The sequence below is a fragment of the Nelusetta ayraudi genome, unplaced genomic scaffold (genome assembly GCF_046127955.1).
Source record: "Nelusetta ayraudi isolate G7.1 ecotype Tasmania unplaced genomic scaffold, CSIRO-AGI_Nayr_v1 ptg000026l, whole genome shotgun sequence".
NCBI classification, from domain to species: Eukaryota; Metazoa; Chordata; class Actinopteri; order Tetraodontiformes; family Monacanthidae; genus Nelusetta; species Nelusetta ayraudi.
Genome location: NW_027466076.1, coordinates 8,207,230 through 8,232,216, shown reverse-complemented (window position 1 = coordinate 8,232,216; position 24,987 = coordinate 8,207,230). Strand labels below are relative to the sequence as shown.

The following is a 24,987-nucleotide window of genomic DNA, read 5'->3' as shown; positions in this document are numbered from 1 at the left end:
TGGTGACGATAGCAGTACCTCAGACGCCACAAGAAAATTGCATTAAAAAAAAAAAAATTACAGTTTGTACATAAAGCCAATCTTAAACGTGAAAACTAGATAGTGATTTTTTATTGTGAATAAAACCTTTGCAAAAAGGGGGTTAACGAAAAACAATTTACATTTTAATGCGTAAGCGCGAACCAAAAGTCCCTCAAAATGACAACAATGTCCGGTAACTATGACGTAATCTAAATGCGACTCATCTGGCGCAAACAAGCAAAACCGTCATTGCAGGCTACTTAACGGTATGTACCTGATTTTGTCCCATTATTGTCAATGGTTAGACATATCAAGCGGTCAAAGCCACATCTGTGACGTGTTAATGAATAATAGAAAAATAGAATTTGTCACTTGGCATTTGGCGGGTAACGCTAGCTAGCTGGCGCAGGGGAAAGGTTCCCATTAATTCTGATGTATGTACGTCTTCTCAGGCCTCCCACCATGTCCCAAGCACCCCAACAAGCGGCTCCTTCCGCCCCGGATTCCCCCGCACTGGTGGTCACCAGTAACGTGCAGAAATATGCCATAAAGAAGAAGAAAGTCCTCAGTGCTGAAGACGCCGAGCTGTTTGAACTAACGCAGGCCGCTGGCATCACTGTAGACCAGGAGGTCTTCAAGTAAGTGGAACCCAGCCGCCAGTGCTCTGTAGTACTGACACTAGATTAATGTTAAAAGTAAATTTGGTGGTGTCCACACGAGTCATTTGCATTAACCAGAAGCAAAACGCTATCTTGCTTTTGTAATACTAATTTGTCAAAAAGAAAAAACTAATGTTCATGTTGAAGGAAAATAATAATAATTACCAGTGCCCCCAAAATAGACAATCTTTAAGTGATAATACAAATTTTTCAATGAGGAAATTATCATGTGACGACTTAATTATCCAACTACATAGGAACACTTTGTACTGTCTATTGGAGCAATGGGACGCTGCAGATACAATTTTACGTTTCCCTCCTTTTCTTTCTCCCTAGAATCATCGTGGATCTGTTGAAGATGAACGTGGCCCCTCAAGCCGTCTTCCAGACACTGAAGGCCATGTGCGCAGGTCAGAGGGTCGCGGAGAACGGCGGCGGCGGGGATGCCTCGACCGCATCGCAGACGACCAACATCCCCGCGGCGCCTGCCGAGCCCCGAGGTGAGTGCCTGCGCCGTCGACACGTAGTCACACGGCTGCTAAACGCAGTACTGTAAGCTTCCTGCTATACTTGGTGTGAATGCAGAAGACAGGGGTGAGACGAAACGGAGCCGAGGCGTAATTGGACGTCTGTTATGTGCGTGTGTGCATGTGTTCAAAAATCAAACCGTCACAGTCTCCAATCTTATTTTAACTAATTGTTTTAACTTTTTTAACACAGTTTTCTCACAGTTTTCACTTTTCCTTGCATGTCAGTGCGCACTAACAAACTGAACTCCCTGCACTGCTCACACTGCCGAGGCGGTCGGGAATCCACAGTAGAACAGACGATGCTGGCTCTTTGCATGCGGCACTTGTGATCTTGCCCTCTCTAATTTCTTTTCTGTCCCCCTTGAATTCCACTGTCTTTCGGCAAAGAAGAGGACACTTTGGTCTCTGGAAAGAGCCCTAAGCTTCCCGCAACTCCCCCCGCAGCATCTGGGCCCAGAGCCACAAGGGTCAACACTAAGATTGTGGTCTACGGCCCCCAAGACTCTAGCTCGCCTCACTCTCAAGGTTCCCTTTGGTGCACTTTGTCCCACACCTCCATCTGTCAGCCTGCCACTTCACACCGTGCTCCCCTTTCATTATTGTAATAAATGGCGTGTGTGTGTGTGTGTGTGTGTGTGTGTGTGTGTGTGTGTGTGTGTGTGTGTGTGTGTGTGTGTGTGTGTGTGTGTGTGTGTGTGTGTGTGTGTGTCGGCAAGGGACTGGATTGAGGAGCTACCCAAGCACTGAGGGCTTCATAGTTGAAATGTTTGAGCCTGTTTAGGAAGAACAGCATGCTTCCAAAATCCACATAAAATGTAATGGTGTGTGTTTTTGCATGTGTGTGTAAATTCAGAAAATTGTGCATGTCAGCTTCGTGAGTTGCCAGTACAGCTGATATTGTCATTTTTAAGGCTCCTCCAGGAGTCTGTTGTCTTCAGATATAAAATGGATAATTAGGACTTATATTATACTTATATATACTTATAGAGGAAAAGTATCTGTATAGGCCTGCTGCAGTCATCAGGATGCTACTTTTGGTCCTGTGTCTGCCTCCTGCTCCGTCATGAACTGGTTCTCGCTCTTTAAGTCACACCTCATCGCTGTTCTTCAACATTGAATACAATCCCAAACAGAAAATGGAACATTCAGGTGTTCAGATTTCACCACAACCTCACCACTGTAAGACTTTTGCATTATTGCAGTGCACAGTGCTAGCATGCCGCTCTTTCTTAAGATAATATACCATGCGTCATTCGATACATAAAACCCTTCATCTGCATCTTTACCTCTGCATTGACCCCATGTAATCTTTTTTATTTATTTATTTTTTTTTAACAAAAACAAAACAACATTAATAACTTTTTTTTGTGTGTGTGTTCATTAATGCCGTGTTTCCTCTGCTCGCCGCCTTTCCAGCAGTGCGCAGTAAAGCTGCTGCTGGCCACCCCGAGAAGAGCAGAGAAGCCTCCGGCCATCGGGTGCAGCGGCAGCCCAGCGCCACCAGAGGGCAGAAGACTAAGAGTTCCGGCAGCAGTAGTTCATCCTCACAGATCAACTCCACCTAAAACAAAAGGTCACAGGTCACTTGGACACTTTGTAAATATTTTATTACTCTTTTCTTTGTCGCTAACTTATCTTTGCGTTCGCTCACATAAACGGCGTCGTTCGAAAAACATTTTTGTTTTTGTTTTTTTTATCAGAATTCAAATTTTAGGTTTGAGAAGACAGTTGCCGTTAGTTAAATACAGCAACGTTTCACAATAGAAACAACGCAGTCTAAAATATTTTTTTTATGTTTTCAAATATGAAACTAATTAGGTTTAAAAAAAAGAGTAAGACAAGATCATTCATAATGTTCTTTAAATGTGTGTACCTTTGCATCCCATGATGTCTGTCTCAGCCTTCCGCTGCTACGAAACCTGCCGTCACATTGCAAAGCTTTTTTGAGGCAGGTGATAAAAGCAACCAAACTGAGATTTGGGGGTAAAAAAGTTGCCTTAATGAGCAGAATCAATAGCAAGTCATCAAACACAAACACATAGGTAAAGTATGAAGATAAATATTTTTGGACGTGATAGTTCACCAAAAATTATATTCCGCAAATGATGGCCTGAGTGAGTGAAACAACAAATATTTAATATACACCCCCCCCCCCCCTCCCACCACCACCACCACCGCCAAAAAAGAAATCGTGAACATGTGTGTTTTAATGTCTGTTTCTTTTCTTTTCTTTTTTTTTATAACAAAAACAGTCTTCAATAAATTAAAACAATAAACCAAATACTTTTGTCACAAATTTGTCTCGTAAAATAACCCCCAAACCTACAAAAGTCTCCGTCGTTGGAAAAGGTGAAATAAATCCAGATTACGGGACTGCGGATGGAATTTAGCGTCAAACTAACTCCGGTACATTAACATGTTGCGAGCACTCGGTATCGGGAACATGTCTATGAAATAAACGATAAACTAAACTAATATGAGGTTTCGAGGCCGAGCGAGGCGGAAGTGAATCTCGTCGCACAATGCGCGGAGTCGTTCGCTGGATCGGCGCGCGCGCGTGGCGGCTTGAAAGGAGGACCTCGAGCCGCGACGCTCGGCTTGGCTCGCAGTAATCGTTGCGAGAGGCTACAGAGGCGACAAACAGAAGGGGGGAAAAAAAGGACACGCCGGCTCCTTTTCTATTTTAGCTCATCAAAAGTACAGCGGCGTTCTGCTCCGTCTTCCCTTTGTCTGACGCTGAAGGAGAACAGCTGTCCCGCCTTTTCTCTCACTGAACGGCTGATAATACTGTCAGAACCTTGAGGAACGTCGGCCACTCTGTGATGGCGATAGCAGCCGGCATCCCTTTCAAGAATGCTCACTTGATGGGAGTGTCGCTGCAATGGTCTAATTGCCGGGGCTTTTTTTTTCTTCTTCTTCTTCTTCCTCTCGCTCTTCTTCCGTTTCCACTCACCCACTGGATGAATTTTTGAAGGGTTGATCTTTGTCTTGAAAGGTGAAGAAGTTAAAAGGTCGCCTGTTAATATCTTTATTTTCCTCCTGCACTCCCAACAGGGCGGCTTTGCCTGAATTAACCGGTTAGATCTAAGGAGACGTTTACATTTAGCCCTATGTTTGCAGCCTCCTGCTTCAAATTTAGCTTCCTGCTCAGGCTTATGTCTTACTGGACAGTCCACCTGTCTGGAAGAGAACACAAATGAGGAATTTTGGCGATGAAGGAGCATGTGGCTACAGGTGTTGTCACAAACCAGAAGGAGGGAGTGGTGCCCTTCGTGACATCACAAAGTGCTGCTTTCCACAAATGCACTTTTTGCAAAGTGGAGCAGGCCAAACAAGTAAAGGGTCGACTTCTCCGTTTTCTGGGGAGTTTGGTGACAAACCAAATGTAGGTAGAATGATTTTTATTTTATTTTTTTGCACAGGATGAGACCTTAAAGCAGCTCTAGGTAACCTTTCGACCATAAAATGATGATTCCAAACTCAGTAAAGCGGTACATAACCGATTAATAGGGTCAATGGTGCCGCCTCGGCAGTGAGAGGGAGGGGGGGTTGTGCCAGCTGTAACTGCACTGCGGAACTTTCAAGCGCGACCCGACACGCCGGACGAAGCAATTTACGGCAACGTCACACACGTTTATTTAGAGGCGGTTTTACATACCACTATTACATTACAAGATTATAAAATGACGGAATGGAACCCAATAATTAACCTCGATGACAGACAAAGTCATAAAAGTGTTTTGAACGTTTGCTACCACGTTATTGTCAATGTCTGTTTTGCATTTCATATTGGTGTTTTTCCTGAACACATACGAGCGCTCCAGCTAGGCGACTATTTGTATTTTCCCACATGAATAAACTAGCGCTGCAGCGTGTTGACTTCGTCACTTCGCCATTTGCACCGAAAGTTACCTCGAGCTGCTTTAAACCAAAGGTGTCAAACTCAAATACACAGTCGGCCAAAATGTAAAACTTGGACAAAGTCGCAGGCCAACGTTGAATTGAACATATTTATTGAAATATCAATGCTCCAGCTCTAGTAGTGATTTTGTATTGCCTCGCGGGCCAAATATAATGACACTTTGGCCCACGGGCCAGAGTTTGACACCCATGCCTGAAACTGTCTCGCTGTTGTCACATGGGGGCAGTAAAAGCACGCGGCGTCACCCAACCAGAGTGCGCTCGGTTGGCCCGGGAGATTTTTTTTTTTCCTTTTTTTTCCCCCCAGCAGCGCCTTCATGAATGAGAGTGACTCGAGAATAATGCATTTTTATTTTTTTTTGTGGGGTTTGCGTACGAAACAAAAGCGTCCCTTCGCGATTCACAACAACGCGGTGACAGCGCGCGCCAGAGAGATGGAAAGACTGCCCGCCAGAGTGGGGCGAGGCGAGGCGAGGCGTGCTGTGCTTTACGCGCGCGTGTGCGCGCGTGCGACTCTGCGAGGCAGTCTGCGGGGCTTTTATGTAGCCGCGGGCTCTTTTATGTGGCCGTTTGTCCTGTTTATGTGCTCCTGCCTCTCCTCTCCTCTCCTCTCCTCTCCTCTGTGCTCCGCATTGATGGCGGCGCGCCTGTAATTGATGGCGCCTTATTGCTGTGGTGTAGCAGGTTTAATGGGCCTTGACAGAGCAAGGGAAAGCAGCGTGCAACCAGGGGGAGGGAACTTAACCCTTTCGAGGGGGGCCAGCCGGCCCCACCCTCCCTCCTGCCGCGTCCCCTCCCAGCGCTCCGTCGGAGCCTCCTCTTTCTCCTCCTCCTCCTCCTCCCCCTGTTTCCCCCCAGTCCATCTGCCCTTCCTCGTCGGAGGCCGCACGCAAATACAAATGAGAATACAAACAGGCCCTGGGTGATTAGCTTGTTTACGGTTCCTACTGTTATCCGCGGTCATGGTAATGGCATTTTGGTTCATGATCAAGGAAGCTCAGACACCCCTCTGACTGCCACTTCCAAAAATAAACACTCGCCAGCTGTTGGCGCTGCCTCTCTCTCTCTCTCTCTCTCTCTCTCTCTCTCTCTCTCTCTCTCTCTCTCTCTCTCACCCGCCGCCGCTTTCGCTTGGAGGAACCTAAATGTGTTTGACAAAGGTAAACGGCTGGGAATTTATTTGCTCCCGAGCCCGGGTTGCACTTCCCGCCGCCGCCCGCAGGGGTCAGTGTGTAGCCGAGCTGGCCGGCGTGACCTCGGATTTCCATCGACACCCACTCTTAGCATTTCTTATTTTTTTATTTTTATTTTTTTTATTTTTTTTATTTTTTTGCTAACCCGGGATGTGTTTATTTTGTCATGAGGGAATTTCATAGGCAGTGCAGTCCCCTCCATTAGGTGGAAAGTGTGATCCCTCACTCTCCCTCTCTCACTCTCTCTCTCTCACACACACACCCACATGCTCACAAACAAACAAACATACAAACACACGCACGCTCTTCGGCTCGGAGAGGCCTGGTGTGCACACACACACACACACACACATGCGCACGCACGCACGCACCGCATGCGCCATTAATCAATAGAGACGATAAAATGATGCTATTGTGCGCGAGGCAGGGCGAGCGGCGTGTTGAATAATGAGCCAGTCAGAGCTGTTGGCAAATCATTAATGTGAGGTGCGGGTCGGGGTAAAAAAAAAAAAAAAAAAAAGAAGGTTCTCACACTCCCTCCTGGCAAGCTGCTCCCAGGTGACAAAAAAACCGGGAAGAGACACTATTTTAGGAGCCGATCTCACACCTTTCCTCCTCGTTATTTTTATTTTCCACCCTCCCTGTGCTTCCCTGTGCTTCCCTGTGCTTCCCGTCGCCGCTCCTCTCAATCTGCGAGGGCTCTGGGCTGAGGTGTGGAAGGAGGAAGGAGGAGGAGGAAAAAAAAAACGCCAACCGGCTTTTCTCCTCCCTCTCTCTTTTGTGAACTCTTGCGCCGCATTCGTTTCTCTCCCCCCCCCCTTCCTTTTTTTTTTTTTTTTTTTTTTGAATTCGCACGCCACTCTCTCCTCTCCACCCCTCACTTGTTGTCCCTCCGCTTCTGCTCCCTCTCTCCCTCTTTCTCTTTCCCTCTCCCACCTCAAAACCCCTCGGCTTTCCATCATCACACCCCCGCCGACTCTCTTCCCCGCCCCCCAGCTCTCCCCCACCCCTGCCGTCACCCTCCTTGCCGGGCCGGGGCTGCAGATTGGCTATTTCCTGCACGCGCCCAGTAGAAGCCCTTATCAGGGGTGGAGTGCTGATTGTTGGTCTGTCTCTCAGGCTGACTGACAGTCGGGGCCCCTGCGCCGCTGAAACGCCTGATTTGGTCAATGTTTGTCTGTGGGGCCTTATCTCCACACCTTATATTAACTGCCTTGACAGTACGTGCAGGCAGTCTCTCTCCATCTTGCTCTCCCACCGCCCGCCCCTCTGTCTCTCTATCTCTGCCCGCGCTCTATATTCTCTTTCTCGCTTTTGTGCCACAGTCGCTCGCTCGCTCGAGGCTCTCGCGGCGACGCTCCTCTTCCATCATTTCTCATCCCCCCGGAGCGGCGTCGTGAAACGCTCGTCGCGGGTTCGAGAGAACCCCAATCTTAGTCGCCCAGTTAATTAATTGACTTGACAAGAAAAGAGGGAAACAAAATTGGCGCGCCTTTAATCGAAAGCGCCTTTTCGTACAAGAATTCACGCCGCCGCCGCTGGAACGGCGTGAGAAACAAAAAAAAACTAAATTTGAAATAATCTGCGGCGACGACTTAAAGCCTTCAAGGTAAATCCCTCTAGAAATCACTTCATTCATGTGAGCTCAATGCAAGCGTAAATAAAGCGGCGCGTTAGCGCAGCTTGATCCCGTTATTGGGCCGTGTGAGAACATCGGGAATCCGAAGTCTCTTTCTGTGAAAGAGTGACCTGAACAAGACGGCGACATTTGTCACAACGGCGGGTGACATTCACAATGCGCACACCATGAACCTGCCTTGCGAACGAGGGACTAAATGAGGGAAGAATGAGAGAATGAAAACATGTTGCAGCGTTAAAAAGCGGCTCCAGTCTTCAGAATGTGACAGGCCTTGGGTGGCGTACGTGTTCCGCCGGCAGTCTTTTAAAACAGAGCTAAACTCTCTCTCTCTCCCAAGGTGATCACTTCTGGCAGTTTTTGGTCCTTGAGGTCCCTCTGAAGGCACCCCCCCCACCCCCCCGAAGAATCAGAGGCTCCTTTTCACTCTCTCGGCTCAGTTAGCCGGCTTCCTTCTGGTTAAGGAAATAATTCATGACGAACTGAAATGAGAAGGAGTTTCGTTTTGCAACGTTCTCCCCCCGAAAATACTGCGGCGAACAACATCAAGGTGTGATGTTAGTCGCACCGTAAAGAAGTGAAGTCAATCCTTATGGAGGATGACAGTAGCTGCGTTTCCATTAGCCCTAGAATTGCGCAAAACCTGAATATCGCAGTAAAAAACGTAATGGAAACGCTTACATCTCGAGAAAAATAACAACTATTCTTGACAGCAAACAAACATAAGCTAACGATTGCAAACGCAATTCTCGTTTAATCTCGCGGGATGCGATTTTACGAGAATTACGACTTATGCGCTTGACACCATTCAATGGTGAGAACACCTGTTAAATCGCAAATGTACTTTGTCGAAATTTTAGAAATATCGCTTTTATTTTGCGAAAAAAAAACTGTAATGGAAACACAGTTAGTGTCATAATTGAGACATGACCTGGAATTCAAAATAATAATATGATTCTCAAGACCTTTTCACCAAAGTGCACTCCGTAGTACAAACAATATCATTGATTTACCGACTCAGCCGTATCAGCCGCGTATCAATGTATGAGATTCTGAAGGTGTAATGAGTGAAAATGTGCTGGATGGGCAGACAAACATGTCTCTTTCAAGGTGGAAGCTAAACGCTGCTGTTAAGTGCACTGCTGCCTCACTCCACTTATTTATTTATGTGCTGATTTCTTTCAGACACCCTTTATTCATGCACTCTCCAGAAGAGTGCAGATTGTATTTCACTTCAGGAGACCGTGCAATGCTCATGCAATGCACTGCTTTTTTTGTTGTTGTTGTTGAAGTCGAAGATATTTCTGAGTCTCCGGCTGTTTCGTAAGCGTTCGCTAAAGCTGAGCAGCTGTGTTCCTCCTTTCTTTTCCGTCAGATGGAAAACGCTACATGCGCCAAGAAACAGCCTCCGTCTTTCAACCTGCTGAAGCGAGTTACGAAACAAACGCTGAACTCGTGCGAATGTCGACCAACTTTTAAAAAAATTTTTTTTTTCCCCAACCAGGGCGCACTTTCAAACTAATATGAAAATCTGAAATCTTGATTTCGCTTCTATAAAGAAACGTGTAAATTCCGGTTTAATTATTAATTATTGAATTCACCCCTATTTCATGCGACTAGTGCATGAAGTCATTAATACGAGCTGGTGTGTAATCGCTAATGCGTCGTGAGCTGTGGAGGCAGATCTGCGTGTGTGCGTGCGTGTGCAGCCCGCAGCCCTTTCAGTGCGTATCGACGGAGGCTGGCAGAGTAAACACGGCCTCCTCAGCGTTATTTATTTACTGGCTTTATTAGCGCGGCGCTGTCGGCTCCGTCTGTTAATAGCAGCTGCGGGAGCGAACGGAGTTCACACTCGGCTGGACCCCTATTGTGTGCCAGCCCAGCAGGTTAAACACACGCGTATAAACAGCGGCGCAGCTGAAGGTGAGTCGCGTCTCGTATTAATTGTTTTTTTTGCGGGAGCTGGTTGTGTTGCGAGGAGGCGCCGCTGAGCTCCTGTTAGCTCACAGCTTATATCTGCTGGTGGCCGGGGGAGTGGGGGGGGGAGTGGGGGGGGGCAAGAGGAGGGAAGGTGGTGCCTGTGATGTCATGGAGGTGCAGCGTCCCTTTCCCTGATTGGCTGATCTGCAGACACTTTGTTGTTGTTGTTGCTGTTGTTGTTGTGACACCCTGCAAAATGGGTGATTCTGTCTCCAGGCCTCCTTCTTCTCTTCTACTTTCATCGTAACAAGTTACAAACTGTTTTGGTCTCAGTGCTCCGAAATAAAATCCACGTAATCAGTCAGCTGCATTTCCATTGCAGATTTTTCGCAAAATGAAAGCGATATTCCTAAAATTTCGACGAAGAAAATTTCACGTTGGCAGGTGTTTCAATTGAACGGTGTGCATAAGCCGTAATTCTCGGAAAATCTCGTCCCGAGAGATTTACGAGAATTAGGTTTGCGTTTGTTTCTTTGCGTTTGTTTGCTGTCAAGAATGCTTTGATTACCTGTAAAAAAAAAAAAAAAAATTAAAAAAAATCTGTCTCTTCCTCCATCCAAACATAACGCACCATTTTTTCTTAAAGGGAACTGGTCACATGACCCCGTACATCATGTCCAGTCACGCGTAAACGCGACAAAAGTTACTAGTTTTTTATTGCGATATTTAGGTTTTGTGCAATTCTTGGGGAAATGGAAACGCAGTGACTGCTGCTTGAAAGTCTTGAAAGTTGAAAGTCTGATAGTAGTAGTCGCATAAGTTATGGGGAGCTGAGCTGTGCACTGTGACGCTTAAGGTTTACACACAAATAAAAAAAAAAAAAACACCTGCCATTTATTAGCAACTTGTTTTACAACAATCGTCCAGGTAGAAACACTCCCAGTGTGATGCACACAGATTATTTTCTCCATAATTTCTTTTTGTCCTTTTTTTTTTTTTTTCCTACATGCAAAAATATTATTTTACACTGTTTATGTTTTCAATCAATAAGCTTTTTTGCCATAGGGCACACAAAACAGCACGAGCACATGCGCAAAACCCTCAAGTCAGTCAGTGCAGGAACTATTCTGGAAAAATAGGAAAAATAACCACAAAATAACCACAAAAAACTGAAACCAACTAGCTCATACTCATGAAATGCATGTTAAAACACAAGTAAGTTAAACGGAAAGCGTGCAGCCATAGATAAATAGCAAATATAATTGTGAACGCTAGTACAAGAAGTCATGGAATCGTAAACAGTGCAATTGAAAATGATCGCCGAAATAAAAGATTTGTCTCTTTAAATCCAATTAACCAGGAACATCTCAACGATTTTCCACATCACGTCATCTATCAGCTCTTCCTCAGACAGTGAATTACGCTTTAATTACTGCTTCTAATCTAATAGCATAACGTTATGATTACGTTATGAACTTATGTGTTTTTAATTTGGCTCAATTCTCTGAAACAGTTTCCGTTGCCCGTGGAGAAATAAGCTGGCTGCTGCTCTTCAAACTCGCGCCACTCTTTTTTTTTCTCTCACATCAGTTTTATTTTTTTCTCCTCTACACGTTTTTTTTTTTAGCACAGTGTCAATATTGTCTGCCACCCTGACACGATCCCCAGAAGTTTCGCTTTACAATATCCTGCCGCCGTGGTTGAAAGAGGCAAACGGTCTCCTCGCTTGCGAACGCGCGCTGCTAATTGTTGACTATGAACTCAAACCGGGGAGGAGAAAGAGCGACTTTAATCATTCCCACAATTAAGGCGCCTCCGAAAGCGTTTTGTGCGCGACGCGTCAACGGCACCGCAAATTCTTTCTCATTAAGGGGAAAACAAGAGGTGGCTGTCTGTCTTTGTCTCGGCTTGTGCTCGCCGAGTCTCCCAGTTTGCCGCGTTTCGCCCGCGAGCATTTTAATTGTCTTTAATTATGCCTATTTAATTGCTACACCTTCGGTTTACGCTTCATCAACTTTTTAAATCTGTTAAGATTGTCCCGTTTTTGCTTCACCTTTTTCCAAGGAGTTCCTCGGAAATATCCCCAAAAGTTCAAAACACCAATTAAAGGGCCTTCAAATCGAGATTTACGAGAATTACGTAAATCTCGATTTGTGTGTTTTTTGCGTCGATGTTTTGCTTCACTTCTCATCTCGTTAGCTGCGTTTCCATTACAGCTTTTCGCAAAATAAAAGCGACATTTCTAAAATTTCGACGTAGCACAACTGCGATTTGCAAGCGTTTCCATTGAATGGTGTGGAGCGCATAAGCCGTAATTCTCGTAAAATTACGTCCCGAGAGATTTTACGTGAATTCGTCCGCTGTGTTTCCATGACACTTTTGCGATACACCTCTATATCGAAAAACCACCTCATGAGAGCGTCAAAACCTTTTAGCCACATTTGAGAGGTTTTCTGAAGTTTACGTGTTCCCATTAACAGTTTTTTATTGCGATATTTTGGTATTGCGAAATTCTGGGGGTAATTGTAACGCAGCTATTGTCTTAAAAAAATCGCAGATCGGCCTTTTCGCGCCTTTATTCACCCATCCTTTTTTTTTTGTGTGTGCATGTTGTGTGCCATGTTCAACCTTTATGCTGCGGGTTTGGGGAGGTGGTGGGGGGGGGACTTCCTGTCCCCAAGGGACCCGCCTATATGTCAGCCTTGTTGTGTCGTGTTATGTCACTGACACGCTTGCAGAAAAACAAGTTTTGCATGTGTAATGTGCTTTTTGCCACTCACTTTGCTGTGCAGGGGGAAGGCAATGTGGTATCTCACGTGCGCGCACGCTGAGCTGCTGGCCCATTGTGTTTTCCCTCCTCACACGGCGCTCCAGGCTGGAACAATTGTGCGGGCGGCGAAAGGCGCTAGCCCTCGGCCGCGCGGCCCGCCCGCCTGTCAACGCCCGCGCGGCAAACACCGCACAATTAACTCACAAAACGTACCAATATTTACACACGCGGCTGATCCGCTTAAGGCCGAACGCCGCTCGGCCGGCCTCCCGCCTTCCCTCGCGCCGCCGGTCCCCCAGCGCGTCACCTCGTCATCATCAGTCCATCGAGGACGAAATGAATCCGCCTGTGTTTTAGCCATCAGAATGTGTTTTTCGCTCTTCGTCCGATCCAAACCTTCGGGATTTCCTGTGTTTAGAAACAGGAAATTTAGCTTTTTTTTTATTTATTTTTTTTAATTTTTCTTTAATGTAATTCTTTTAAGGTTTTAACGTCTTCAAAGTTGCTGCTCCTCTGTCATTTGTAATATAGAACGACCGGCAGGTGACTTCGGGCTCCTAATTCAGAATCCGTCCAAAATGAATTGAAAAAACGTTTCCAGCCGTGTTTGCGTAACTCCTCCAGAACAATAGGAACCTGTCAGATCAGGTTCCTATTGGTTTTTTTTGTGCATTTCAGCGCAGCACAAAAGAGGTGAAAAGGATGATTTTTTTTTTGATTTTTTTTTTTTTACTGGTGAAATGAAGGTAACGAGATCCACGAAACAATTGAAGGGAGGAAGACAAAGGCCATAAGAATAAAGTTATGCTGAACATTTCCTGATGTCGGTAGCGCAAACAAAACGTGTTTCTCTTTGTCCCCCTGTTTTCTTTAGAGTTTTGGATGAACGGGAGGATAAAAGAAATGTCAATGGTAATGAAGCAACTGGGGGGGGAAAAAAACGGCGATTTCTTTTTCCCCATGTGAAGGCCCCGTCTTGTGCAAAGGTTGTTTTAACTGATGTTCGCCCACAGTGAAGCGATTGTGTCTCTATCCTGTCAGTGACCTCACCTGAGAAATGAGCAAAAATCCATCTTTTACTTCCTTTGCTTCCTCCGCTTCTCACCGCAGTTTTTGCGAAAATCCGCCCTTTGTGATGTCACGGGGGATTGTTCCAAATTAGTAAAAAAAAATATATATATATATGGCACCCAGCCAGGTGTGTGTTCCTCCCTCTGAGGCCGCCTCCTTCTCGATCCCCTTTCTGTCATGTGGACGGTTCAAAGAATTTCCCCAGGAGGCTGTAAACAGAGGGCTAAATGTCCTGTTGCCGGGACTTTTTCTTTCCTCCATTTTTCTTCTTCTTCTTATTCGTGCCGGCTTGTGAAAATACGGGACGTTGGGACCTTTTTCTGGCGTCGTTTTTTCGGACAAGTCTTGAACCGAACGCGAGGCGCCGGGAAAACTCGGCGCCGGCATTAAAACCAAGCGCGCGCTCCCATTCTTTCCGGCTGGCGCGTTTAAAGGCAAAATGTCACGTCTCGTGTTTCCGTCCGTCTTCCAGTCCCCCCCCCCCCACACACACACACACACACGCACACACACGCGGCCCTCCATCACTTCCCCTCCTGTCTCTTACATCTCGCCAACACTCACATCCTCCTCCTCCTCCTCCTCCTCCTCCTCTTGTCCTCCCCCTACCCCCCCCTCACTCCCAGCCTCTGGCGTTTTCCCCTGGCAGGCCGGTGATTGACACTTACAAATTACCCGGCGGCGGTGGCATTGTGTGTGACCCCTCTCTCTCATCTCCAGCCCGCTGCCGTTTTGTCATCTAATTACTGTGAATCCCCGGCCTGCTCCCCGCTGCTGCATTTTTAATATGGCTGCCCGCCTCCCCCTCCTCTCTCTCTCTCTCTCTCTCTCTCTCTCTCTCTCTCTCTCTCTCTCCCTCTCTCTCTCTCTCCCTCACACAGACACACACGCACACACTCCCATTCACCTGCAGCCCACTTTACCTGCTTGCCTGATACTTGGAGCGTCGGAGAAAAAAAAAGAGAGAAACAAAACGGCCGTCTCTATTCCCCCCCCCCCCTCCTCCCCCCGCATCCCCCTCTGCGCTTTCTCTCCTCCGCCTCTATTATCGCCCCATCACCTCTCCTCCTCCTCCTCCTTCTTTTCCTCCTCTTCTCCGTGTCGTGTCACTCCATCCCACATGTGGACCCCCCCCCCCCCCCGTTGTCATCAAAGTGTTTGGTAAACATGGTGTCGGTGCGGCGCGATCGATAGGCGCTCTTGGAGAGAGACGTTGACGATTTCTGCCTTTGCAATCATCATTATGATTTATTTTTTTCATGTTTTTTTTTTTTTTCCAAGTTCATCCTGTTTGGAGGGAGGGAGCTTTTTTTCGATGTTCTCCCCGCCTCCTGAGCGCAACCAGGAGGAAATTAAGTAAACTTTTCCCGTGCCAGTCGACCCCGGTGCGACATCGCCGCTTCGCACGCCGAGCTTTTGATTCTCTCTCTCACTCCCTCTGAACGCAAATAAACGATAAACGGGAATCCGTACAACGACGACAACAAACATCGACGGCGGCAACGACAACAAAAAAAATAACATAATGCAAAGGTAATCAAAGCGCGCTGTTCTTTCGCCTTGAGGTGATGAATGTACGGACCCAGCGTCGGCTCTTCATTGTGGGAAGGAAAACGTATTAAATTGTTCAAAACAGATAATTGCTGGAAAATAATTACAGCCGGCGCACTATGTGTTGCTTGCAGCTGTAGATTGGAAGTACGTGTGTGTGTGTGTGTGTGTGTGTGTGTGTGTGTGTGTGTGTGTGTGTGTGTGTGTGTGTGTGTGTGTGTGTGTGTGTGTGTGCGCACACACACAACAAACAGAAGAATGAAGGGCCTGTGCCGACTTGCGCTCTCAAAAAACTGGGCATCGCTCGGGAGTTTTCTGCCTGTCCCTGCCTCTGTGTGTGTGTGTGTGTGTGCGTGTGCGTGTACATGAGTGCGCGTGTGCGTGTGTCTCGTCCCAGGCTCGGCTGCCCACAGCAAGACCGAGCTCTCCCGCTGATCCCCATCTTCCAGCTAGAAATCAGCCGAGCGTGGCAGGCTGCCGCTGGAGCGCGGCTCTGCAGGCGGAAGAGGGGGGGGGGGGGGTAAGAGTGAATGAGAGGAGAGAGAGAGAGAGAGAAGGAAAGGGCTGAGGGAAGGAGTCAGGAGCCGAGGCGGTTGGAGAGGTCGAAAGTGTTTTGTCTTTTTTTTTTTTTTTCGTCGCATAAGTTGGGGTCGAGATGGGAAAGTTTTAGTTAAAGCGCACGGCCTTGACAGATGCCTTGCAGTGTGTGTGTGCGTGCACGTGCCTGAGTGTGTGTGTGTGTGCGTGTGCGCCGAGGCAGATGCCGAGGCACCCGTGGGCCGGGCAAGGGCCGAAAAAATGGCCCCCTCCACCTTCTGATGTTGCTCCGGGGTGTGTTAGGATTTAGCATGGCCTCATTACCTTGTCATGAGTTGGGAGAAATATGGGCCTCCTGAGAGAGAGGCTCAGGGACGGCGACTGATGGAAGGAGGGCTGACGGCGGACGCATGGAGAGAACACAAAATGCGAGGGAGGGAGGGAGGGAGGGAGAGGGAGGGTAATTGAGAGAGAAGGGGAGGAGAGAGGCGGCAAAGGATGGAGTATGGTGGGGAGTGGCGAAACTAATGGTCCTGCCTGGAGAGATAGTAGTCAATCAATCATCTTTAAACAAAAGCAGCGGGCCCAGGAGAATATTTAAGAAGTGCTTATTTAATTAAAAGTCCCTTTGCTCATATTTATGGGCCATCCCCCCTTCAAATATTAACCTTTGGCGGTCCTGCGAGGCCTCAGACGGCTCAGCCCCGCACCGAGGGCACACGGGCCTGGACCCGGAGCAAACACACAGGCTGCCTTTCCAAGGGGTTAATCAATACTGGGTTATTACACAGTTATTACACAGTCAAAATCTTTTGGTCCGTACCCAAGATTGGAGTTTAATTTGAATTGGCAGTCGGATGTTGGTGGATTTGATATGTTAGGATTTCGTTGACAACGGGGCTGAGAGCCCAGTGTGGTTAGCGGCTAATCGTTAGCATTTAACGTTTCTGTGTTTTTCATAATCACTTCACTGCACGTTTGATAAGTCGCAACAAGCAGTGTTAAAAAAAAACAAACAAAACAAAACTATCCACTTACCTTAACAAGCTAATAAATTGTACAGTGGTGGAAAACGTTTTTTTGCGCACCTCATGCATTTGTGATGTACTGTATCGCAGCGAAGAATCAGTCTGAAGTCTCCAAGTGCAGTGTATGTTAGTGCAGTCACCAACGTTTAACCATATGCCGTACGCGCACTGTTCCGTCCTAGTGGATGTTTCAGCAGCACACCCAGAGTGTGCGAGTACGAGAACTACAAGAATTTGAAGAATTTTATTTTGTCATATTAACAATAAACAACGGTACGGTCTCCGTTTGTTTGGATGCTTCTGGTGCGGCCAAACCTTTTGAAACGCAATAAAAACAATCTCTGGCAAATATTTAATGGTAATAATGTTCAGGGTGTCCAAAAAAAAAAAAAAAATTCCACCACTGTGTATTTAATGAAGTTTGGATAAACATTAAAAGTCTGCACAAGCCGATGATGAACATTGCCATTGGATGAGCTGTTCAAAATCTTAAGCCGCAAGGTTGTGTCACTACACCTTGAAAAAAAACAAAAAACAAAAAAAAAAAGCAGATAAAACGCAGACCAGTGCAAAAGCAGCGCAGCCTATAATAGCTAATGTCCTTTAATGATATATACTTTGGTGCCACTCAAGCGTTAAATCCAATAACCACTCAAACAAAATAAACACGTCTCAGGCAGACACCAAGGTGTAAAAATAATTTCCCCAAGCTCCTATAAACAGGGTAATTGTCGGAGTGTTGTGGCTACGCACACGTCGCGGGAAAATCACCGGCGGTTTGAGGCGACATCATGCGGCGGCGGCGGAACGCCCGCGTCGTCTCGCGGCGGCTTCTCACGTCTTCCAGACGGCGGGGACTATCAACACTTCACAGCCTTCGCGCTTTTCTAATGAGAACGAAATGGCGCGTAGTATTGTTCACTTGACTTTGCCCCACTGTCTCGTGAATCGGAGCACCAGGTAGGGCTTACTTTGGCCGTTTCTTATGTGGAACCTCTTTAACAGACGTGGGCAAAGCACGGCCCGTGGGCCACATCCACATCCGGCCCGCTGCGTGTCTCAGTCCGGCCCGCGTGTTGTAAATCAACAAAACAACAACAACAACAAAAAAAAAATCAACAATACTTTGCCGGCACATAACTTCGACGACACGTTAGCGTAGCGCGATAGCGTGCTCTCTGTCTTTCCACCAATTAGTCAGATAGAGGAATTTCAAATTTAGCAGTGGAAAGACAATTTTCAGGCACCATTACAAAAAAAAAAAAAAAAAAAAAATGAACACCAACTTTTTTTAAGGAAGCTGTGTATTTAAGGAAGCATGTTGTCAGGCGGGTTTCCTCAAACAAAAATGGTGGTGCAAGATGGCAGCTAACTAGGAGCAAGACCCTTATTGCTGCATGTATATTCAAATTTATATGAGAACCGTTCTATGGGACGTGTAACGTGTTTATGAGCAATATGTTAGGCGTCTACCAATATAAAAATCATAAATCAAGCCAAATTTTACACACTGGACCTTTAATGAGAAAATGATAACCAATGAGTAACTAAATGATAATAATAATAATAGATCTTATTTGTAACACACTTTACATTTGTGGTCAAATCTCAAAGTGCACAGTGGCAATAAGAGCAAGGCAGACAATAAAATAAACAAACAATAAACCAAACACTTCTGGTTCTTCCCCTGGATGTTTGGCATTTTGCTGAAACATCCGCTGTTGACCTGGTTGTGTAGAAGGCACAATGTGGGTTAATTTATTTTATATATTTATAAGTTTATTTAGACAGGACAGTGCATATTGATGAACACTGAGTACATGAGTACTCACTGTAAACACGCCGGACTCAGCACCGCTGCTAAATTTCATCCGTAGTCCCCAGCAATACAACAACTGACATAAAAAGTACAATTAACATAAAAGTACAACAGTATAATACAACAACTGACATAAAACAGTTGACATAAAAAGTCCATAAACATCCACAAGTCCATAAACATTCACACATAATAGCTGTACCTACATTCTTGCACACGCGCCGGCCGTAAACGTTCGCACATAATAATTACATAGCTACCATATCGCACACGCACCAGCCACGGACATACAACTGTGCACACAAGACTGACCCAGACTGAACATGGTTACAGGTGCTCACGAGTTTGTTTGTCTAATGCCCATGTGTGTCGAAAGAAATTGCACGTGGAGAGAGAGAGATTCTCAATGTTGTATGAATTCTGAATTCTCAACTCAACTCAATTTGGTTTTTTTTGGGCTCTCGGAGTCAAACCCGCAGTCGCTCGGCCTCCTGAAAAATCATCATGGCGTTTTTTTTTTTTTTTTGTTCTCCCCATGATCCACTGTCTTTGCTTGCCTTGCTTCACTCACATTTTCCTATTGCTTGAACAAATTGACTGTAGCGATTCCCGTTCCGACGGGCGCTCGGCGTTTGTAATTCCGAGCACTTTGGCTCACCCACGTTGCTTCCGTGCGCGTCACCCGTCTGAGGCCCCGGAGTCGGCTGGACGCCGGGCCGGCGCTAATGAAGGCGGCGGGAAATCAGCAGCAACACACGCACGCTGACCTGGAGGCGATGAGAAATTTCCCCCCCGAGCAATAAATGTTTTATTGTGAAAGGGCTAGTTCAGTCAAAACTTCACCCCGTTTACCAGCCCCCCCCCCCCCACTGTCTCTGGTGATGTTTCCTTATCCGCGTAACCATCCATTGGTTTCGCAGAGGTGAAGCCTGATAGAAAGCAGAATCAGAAATACTGAAATTCTTCAGCCTGTCATGCAAGAGTCTGAAGTCAAAAACAGCATGAAAGTGAACAGCCAGAATTCACTGTACCCTGCCGGCGAGCGAGCCACTTTAATGTGGAACTCGCCAAGGTAAAAAAAAAAAAAACACACACTTAATGGTGACAAAACTTTCACATTTGTGTGTTGGTTTAAATTAAAAATGTAGGTGAACTCGGGGAGCCGGATTTAAAAAAAAAAAAGAAAAAAAAAAGCCCATTGTATTTCAAGGTGACAGTCATTGTCAACATATTGTCGCTATTGTATTTGTTAAATTTATTATTTTTAATTCAAGTCCTCATTGTTTCTGTTTAGTTTTTTAACACACACACATACAATGACTGAGTTAATGCAGGGGGGGAAAAAAAGACTTGGATTCTTGTCTGACTTTCTTTTTCTTTATTTCTCCTCTCGGACCTTCACAACAACAACAACAACAACAACAACAACGACACAATTCCAAAAATGTACGTCCCATATTTTACCGGACAACCGCAACGCAAAGCTAACAAACTACTTCAGCCAGCTAGCCGTGTTGTCGCGGGGGTCTGGTTGTCAGGTATGAATTATGGCGCACGGAAGGCGCTTCTTTGGGAAAATCAAAAAAAAAAGAAAACATCCGAGCGCTCTGCGCTTTTTTCCGTCTCTGGCGGCGGACACACTCCCGTCCTCTATGCATAATATTGTTTGTGTTTGTGCGTTTGCGCGAGAGGGGTAAAAGGAAAAAAATAAAATAATTCAAGTGGATGGCGCTGCGGGAAAAAAAAAAAAAAGGATAAAGTGCAGAGAGGTGGTGGTGAGAGGAAGCGGGGGGCGAGCGGGGGGCGAGCGGGCTGCGCGGCGCGGCGCGCACAATACGAGACGGATGGAGAGAGCGAGAGGAGAGAGGGAGAGGTTGTCGCTGGAAAGCGTGAAGACAATAATGCAAACTGACACTTTAGAAATGAGATGCCGGTTGCCGTGGCAACAGGCCCTCGGCTGGTTGGAGGTGGTGGTGGTGGTCGGGGGTGCGTGGGGGGTCGGGGGGGATGCAGGGAAGGGGTGAGGATGGGCGAGGGTGCTAGGACGGTGGACGAGGGATGTTCGATGAGTCGGGCGGATGGACCTCTGAAGGGTTTTTTTTTTTTTTCCTCCCCCGGCTGGAGATGTTTACCTTGAGCTGAGGCACTCGGAGCCTCGGCTCCAGGTCACGAGGGCTGAGTCGATGGCGCCCTTTTGTCGGCGGCGAGGGAAATAATGGGCGGCCGCGCCAGAAGACGCGTCCGTTGCCGCTGCGAATGCGTGAGGGCGCACTTGCTTTAGTGGTAGAGCCGGTACGCGCGCATATCGAACCCACTTGAAGGTGTTGTCCATTGCATTCGCAACCGCCTGAGAGGAGTGCTGTGTTAGGCCCAACAAAAAATGATAAGAATCCTGGTGGATGTTTGGCTGTTTTTTTGTTTGTTTTTTTCTCTAAAAATACTACAAACACTAAAAATAAAAGTCTGAATAACGTTGACAATTGAAACAGTATTTCCATAAAGGTCAGGTTGACTTGTAAGGAGGCAGTCAGTATTGTCCTACCATCCATATATACATCTACGGTAGCTCAGGACATGGATTTGCCTGGACTGATATGGCTGAAATAGGTGAGATGTGGAATTAACAGCCCTTTCAGGTTTTAGTTCTTTCTTCCGTAGGAATTTGTTTACATGGCCGTCCTCGTCTAAAAACTTTTTTTTTTCCCCTTTCTTTATTTCTTTTTGTGCCTCAAAATTTTAGAGTTAAAGAAAACCGGCCTCTAAACTCAACAATGGCACCCGTGGATGGCTTCCGAGGTCTCGCACATCCATCCAGCCGAGCTCCGGTCGGAAGCGTTTTCGCTCCCTCTTTGTGTTCCGCAGGCAGCCGGTTTTCTTTCAGTGGTGATGAAAGCAGCAGGTGACTGCTGTGAGCTGGCCTCACAGAGTGGAAAAAAAAAGGGGGGAAAATGAATGCAAGACTGATGCCAGACAGACAGGTTCTGTCAGAAGTGTCTCTCTTTTTTTTTTTTTTTCAAATTTAAAACACATCGAGCAACACTGAAGACGCTTCCCTAAAAAAAAAAAAAAAAAATGTCCCAGACAAAGTCACCCGCTGCAGCACCTCACGGCTCGTCACGGCGGCAGACCTGCACGGCAAACATCACCCGTACTCCACTAGCTGTGTTTTACTAGAACGTGGCGGACCGAAGATTTCAAGGAAGCGGAGACTCCACAGATTCCGAGCGCTGCGCTTTTTTGGCATCTTCTAAATCGTTGACCACGTATTCTCTCAAATCTCTGCTCTCTTTTCCACAGAAAGCCTTCAATAATTGAACAGACGCCATTGGTGCTTATAGAAAGTAGGCTCCTCAAAGTAAAGGAGCCTCAAGGGGCGAAGAATGTTTCAAAAGTATTTTTCAAGTCAGGCCAAAGGGTCTCAGAGCTGCTGCAGAGACGCTCAGTGAACACAAGACTGTTGAAATCACTCCGCATAGAACCGTTTGAGCACAGATATACGTATGTGCGCCTGTGACAATATACTATGCAGGAAAATAAGGGGAAATCTATATTTCACCAAGGCCAAATAACAGTGCACTGACAGCTATTACCCCGCTACGATTTGCCAAAAAAAAAAACAGTCCAAGCTAGCGTGGAAAAAACGCAAATCTCTAAAAAAAAAAAAATCAACCAGATTGCGCGTACAGTTGAGTATTTTCAGTCCAGTGAAATGCTGTGGTAAATACAGTATGCAGGGCAGATGACAAACACATGAACTTAAAATGTTTTCCAATTATTTTCCCATCATTTTCTTCAAAATTTGCTTTTACACCTTTTTAAACCTTGCTTCTGTGTTTTCGTGATTTCAAGATTCAAGGTTGCCGTGGTAAAGGAAGGCGCCTCAGCACGTCCCTCCTGTTATTCCAAAAGACACCAGACAAAACTTTGACCCGAGGACCAGCAAACGGTCGCGTCTTTCCCCACCTCCCGCACCGGCGCGTCGCTAATTTCTCACGGAACGACGTGATTAGTTTAAAGTTTAAAGTTGCCGCTGCGGCCGCAGGGTCGCAGAATTGTGAACGCGCACCGGCAAGGACGCCGCACGTGAGCCATGTGCTCCGCGTTAAGGGGACGTCTTGAATTAAGACAAATTCGATGTGAAATGTTGCGACTTTTTTTGGGGCGGCGAAATTTCCGGCTTTCAAGCTCGATTTTCTTTGCCCTCTTTCACTGATGCAGAGCGAAAGAAACTCGTGGACTGCATTGACCTTTGGCTGCACTGCACTGTTTTCATTAATGTTTTGTTCATGAGCAATTTAGAAAAAAAAAAGAGCCTCTTTGCAAAGAGATTCCGGAATCATCAATCTTCAACGTTATAGATCCGGTCAGTGCACAACGTGAAGAGCACAAGCGAGTTGGACACTTTTTTAACTAGCTGTAAAAAAAACAACAACAAATGATATATTATAAATGACACCAATACAATATGAGATGCCCAAAACTTATTTTTCCTTAACCACCACAATGCCACATTAGAATTTAACTTAGATATTAGAAGAATGTCATGTGCCGGGTTGTATTTAATGTTCGCTATCTGATGGGATACAGATACTTTGCACTTAAGGGATGCACAAAATAAAAAAAAATAAAAAATAAAAGATTTTGGCTTGCTCAACTTCAGACGTGAGATTATTCTCTACAAGTCGTTTCGGCCATTTACCAAACAGAACTTGTGATTCAGGATTACAGGATTGTTCGGTGCCTAGTTGTCGCGAACCAGTGAAAAATATTTAATCTCGTTTAATCCCAAAGAAGCGACTGCTGGCTATGGCTCCACAGCTTGGGCAAACTACTTCTTAAATCTTGACGACGCACGACGCGCAAAAATCTGTGCTCGGAAAAACTTCTGCGACGGCTGCGAAACCCTCTCGAAAGTCTTTCCTGACGTGCTAACGTCTGAGAGCAGAAGTGAGAGGGAAGGTTTACATCCTGTGAGACATCAACACCATCTCCTCTCGTCACTTCTGTTCACGAGTGAGCCACCCCACTCTCGTACCTTCATTATTATTCTTCCCCTTTTGCAGCGACGACTGCGGATCAGATGAAAAACTCCTTTTGTCTGTCGGAGTGATTTGGCCGTTTTTGGCCACAGTCGTTGATTGGCATTTGAAGGCGGCGCCTTAAGCCGAAGGTGACAGTTGATTGCGTGAAGTCAAGTCGGGAATCCCCGTGAGTTCAACACACCTTCTCAGAGTTGTGTCACTCTAGCCGCAGCGAGGGGTTAAGCGTTGGGTAATTTTTTTTTTTTTCCTTTTACCCGCCGTGTGAAATGCGTGCTAATTATTGCACCGGTCCAAGGTGGGGACCGTCAATTAGCACCTGGTTTAGTCATCCACCGTGGCGCGTTAGCATTGGGATGTTCACTTCGCAATCAACACATGGCAACGGCGGATTACGTACACGACATTGGATTCAAAGCGACGCCCCGCAAGTCTGCCGCCAAAGACGGGAGACACCTTGGAATTCCAGTCCGCGTACGGAAAAAGGTTTCTCCCGCTTCTGGTGCTCTATAGCTTAGCGTCTCCAAGGTTTTTTGCCGAACGGGGTCGCGGTGGAGTGTTTACCGTGGATTCCAAGGAGAGCGTCGCCTTGTCGGTAAACACTCCAATTTGACCGGAAGACACAGAGCTGACGGGGAACTTAGCTCAGCTCCGCGGAAGGTCCCGCCTCGTTCGAGACGCTGGCGTGACAATGAGCGACAATAATACCCGATTATTCTTCTTCTCCAAAGCGTGTTTGAGCCCAATCTAAATTTCTTTCGGTGACAAAAACACAAATAATCATTAAATGAATCTGAATCCAACTGAACAAATTCTTTTTTCTTTTTTTTTTCAAGAACGATAAAATGCGTGCACAAAAGTTTGGAATAAATTGCGGGCTCTTTTTTTTTTTTTTTTTTTTTTTTTGGTCTCGGCACACGTGCGCACACATGTGCACAAACACACGCGGGCGCGCACAGAGGCGGCGGCGGCAGAATTGAATGCGATAGGGAAGTGAAAAATGATTAACCCGGGGTCAGCTCTCAGCCTCAATCTCGGCAGCGCTCAAAGAACATCCTCGCCTGATTTACACTCGTCATGTTCCACAGCACACATTTGCATATATTTATTAAATTCGCCGCGCGTTAGAGAATAAAATATAACGGGGCGGCGGGGGAAGGGTGGAGGGATACTGGAAGGGAGGGAGGGGGAGACGGGGTGTTTAAAGGAGGCGTGTTCCTGATAGATTTGCCTTTCATTCATATTCATTCGCCCCGCTCTCTGTGTTTTTGTTCATTAGCATGGAGGTCAGC

At 46.4% G+C, this 24,987-nt stretch overlaps 1 protein-coding gene across 6 annotated transcripts; it reads left to right on the top strand.

Moving 5' to 3' along the window:
• Window positions 1–76: 76 nt before the first annotated feature.
• Window positions 77–3,362, top strand: mzt2b (mitotic spindle organizing protein 2B). 6 transcript variants are annotated; one of them, XM_076029555.1, is made up of 5 exons: window positions 77–287; window positions 474–659; window positions 1,017–1,180; window positions 1,598–1,735; window positions 2,630–3,362. In XM_076029555.1, the coding sequence occupies exons 2-5, from the start codon at window positions 484–486 to the stop codon at window positions 2,773–2,775; spliced, it is 624 nt and encodes a 207-aa protein (XP_075885670.1). In that variant the 5' UTR covers window positions 77–287; window positions 474–483; the 3' UTR covers window positions 2,776–3,362. The 6 variants fall into 6 exon arrangements, with proteins under 6 accessions (XP_075885670.1, XP_075885671.1, XP_075885668.1 ...); XM_076029556.1 differs by having other exon boundaries at window positions 79–287; window positions 1,601–1,735; XM_076029553.1 differs by having other exon boundaries at window positions 79–287; window positions 2,627–3,362.
• The last annotated feature ends 21,625 nt before the right edge of the window (window positions 3,363–24,987 follow it).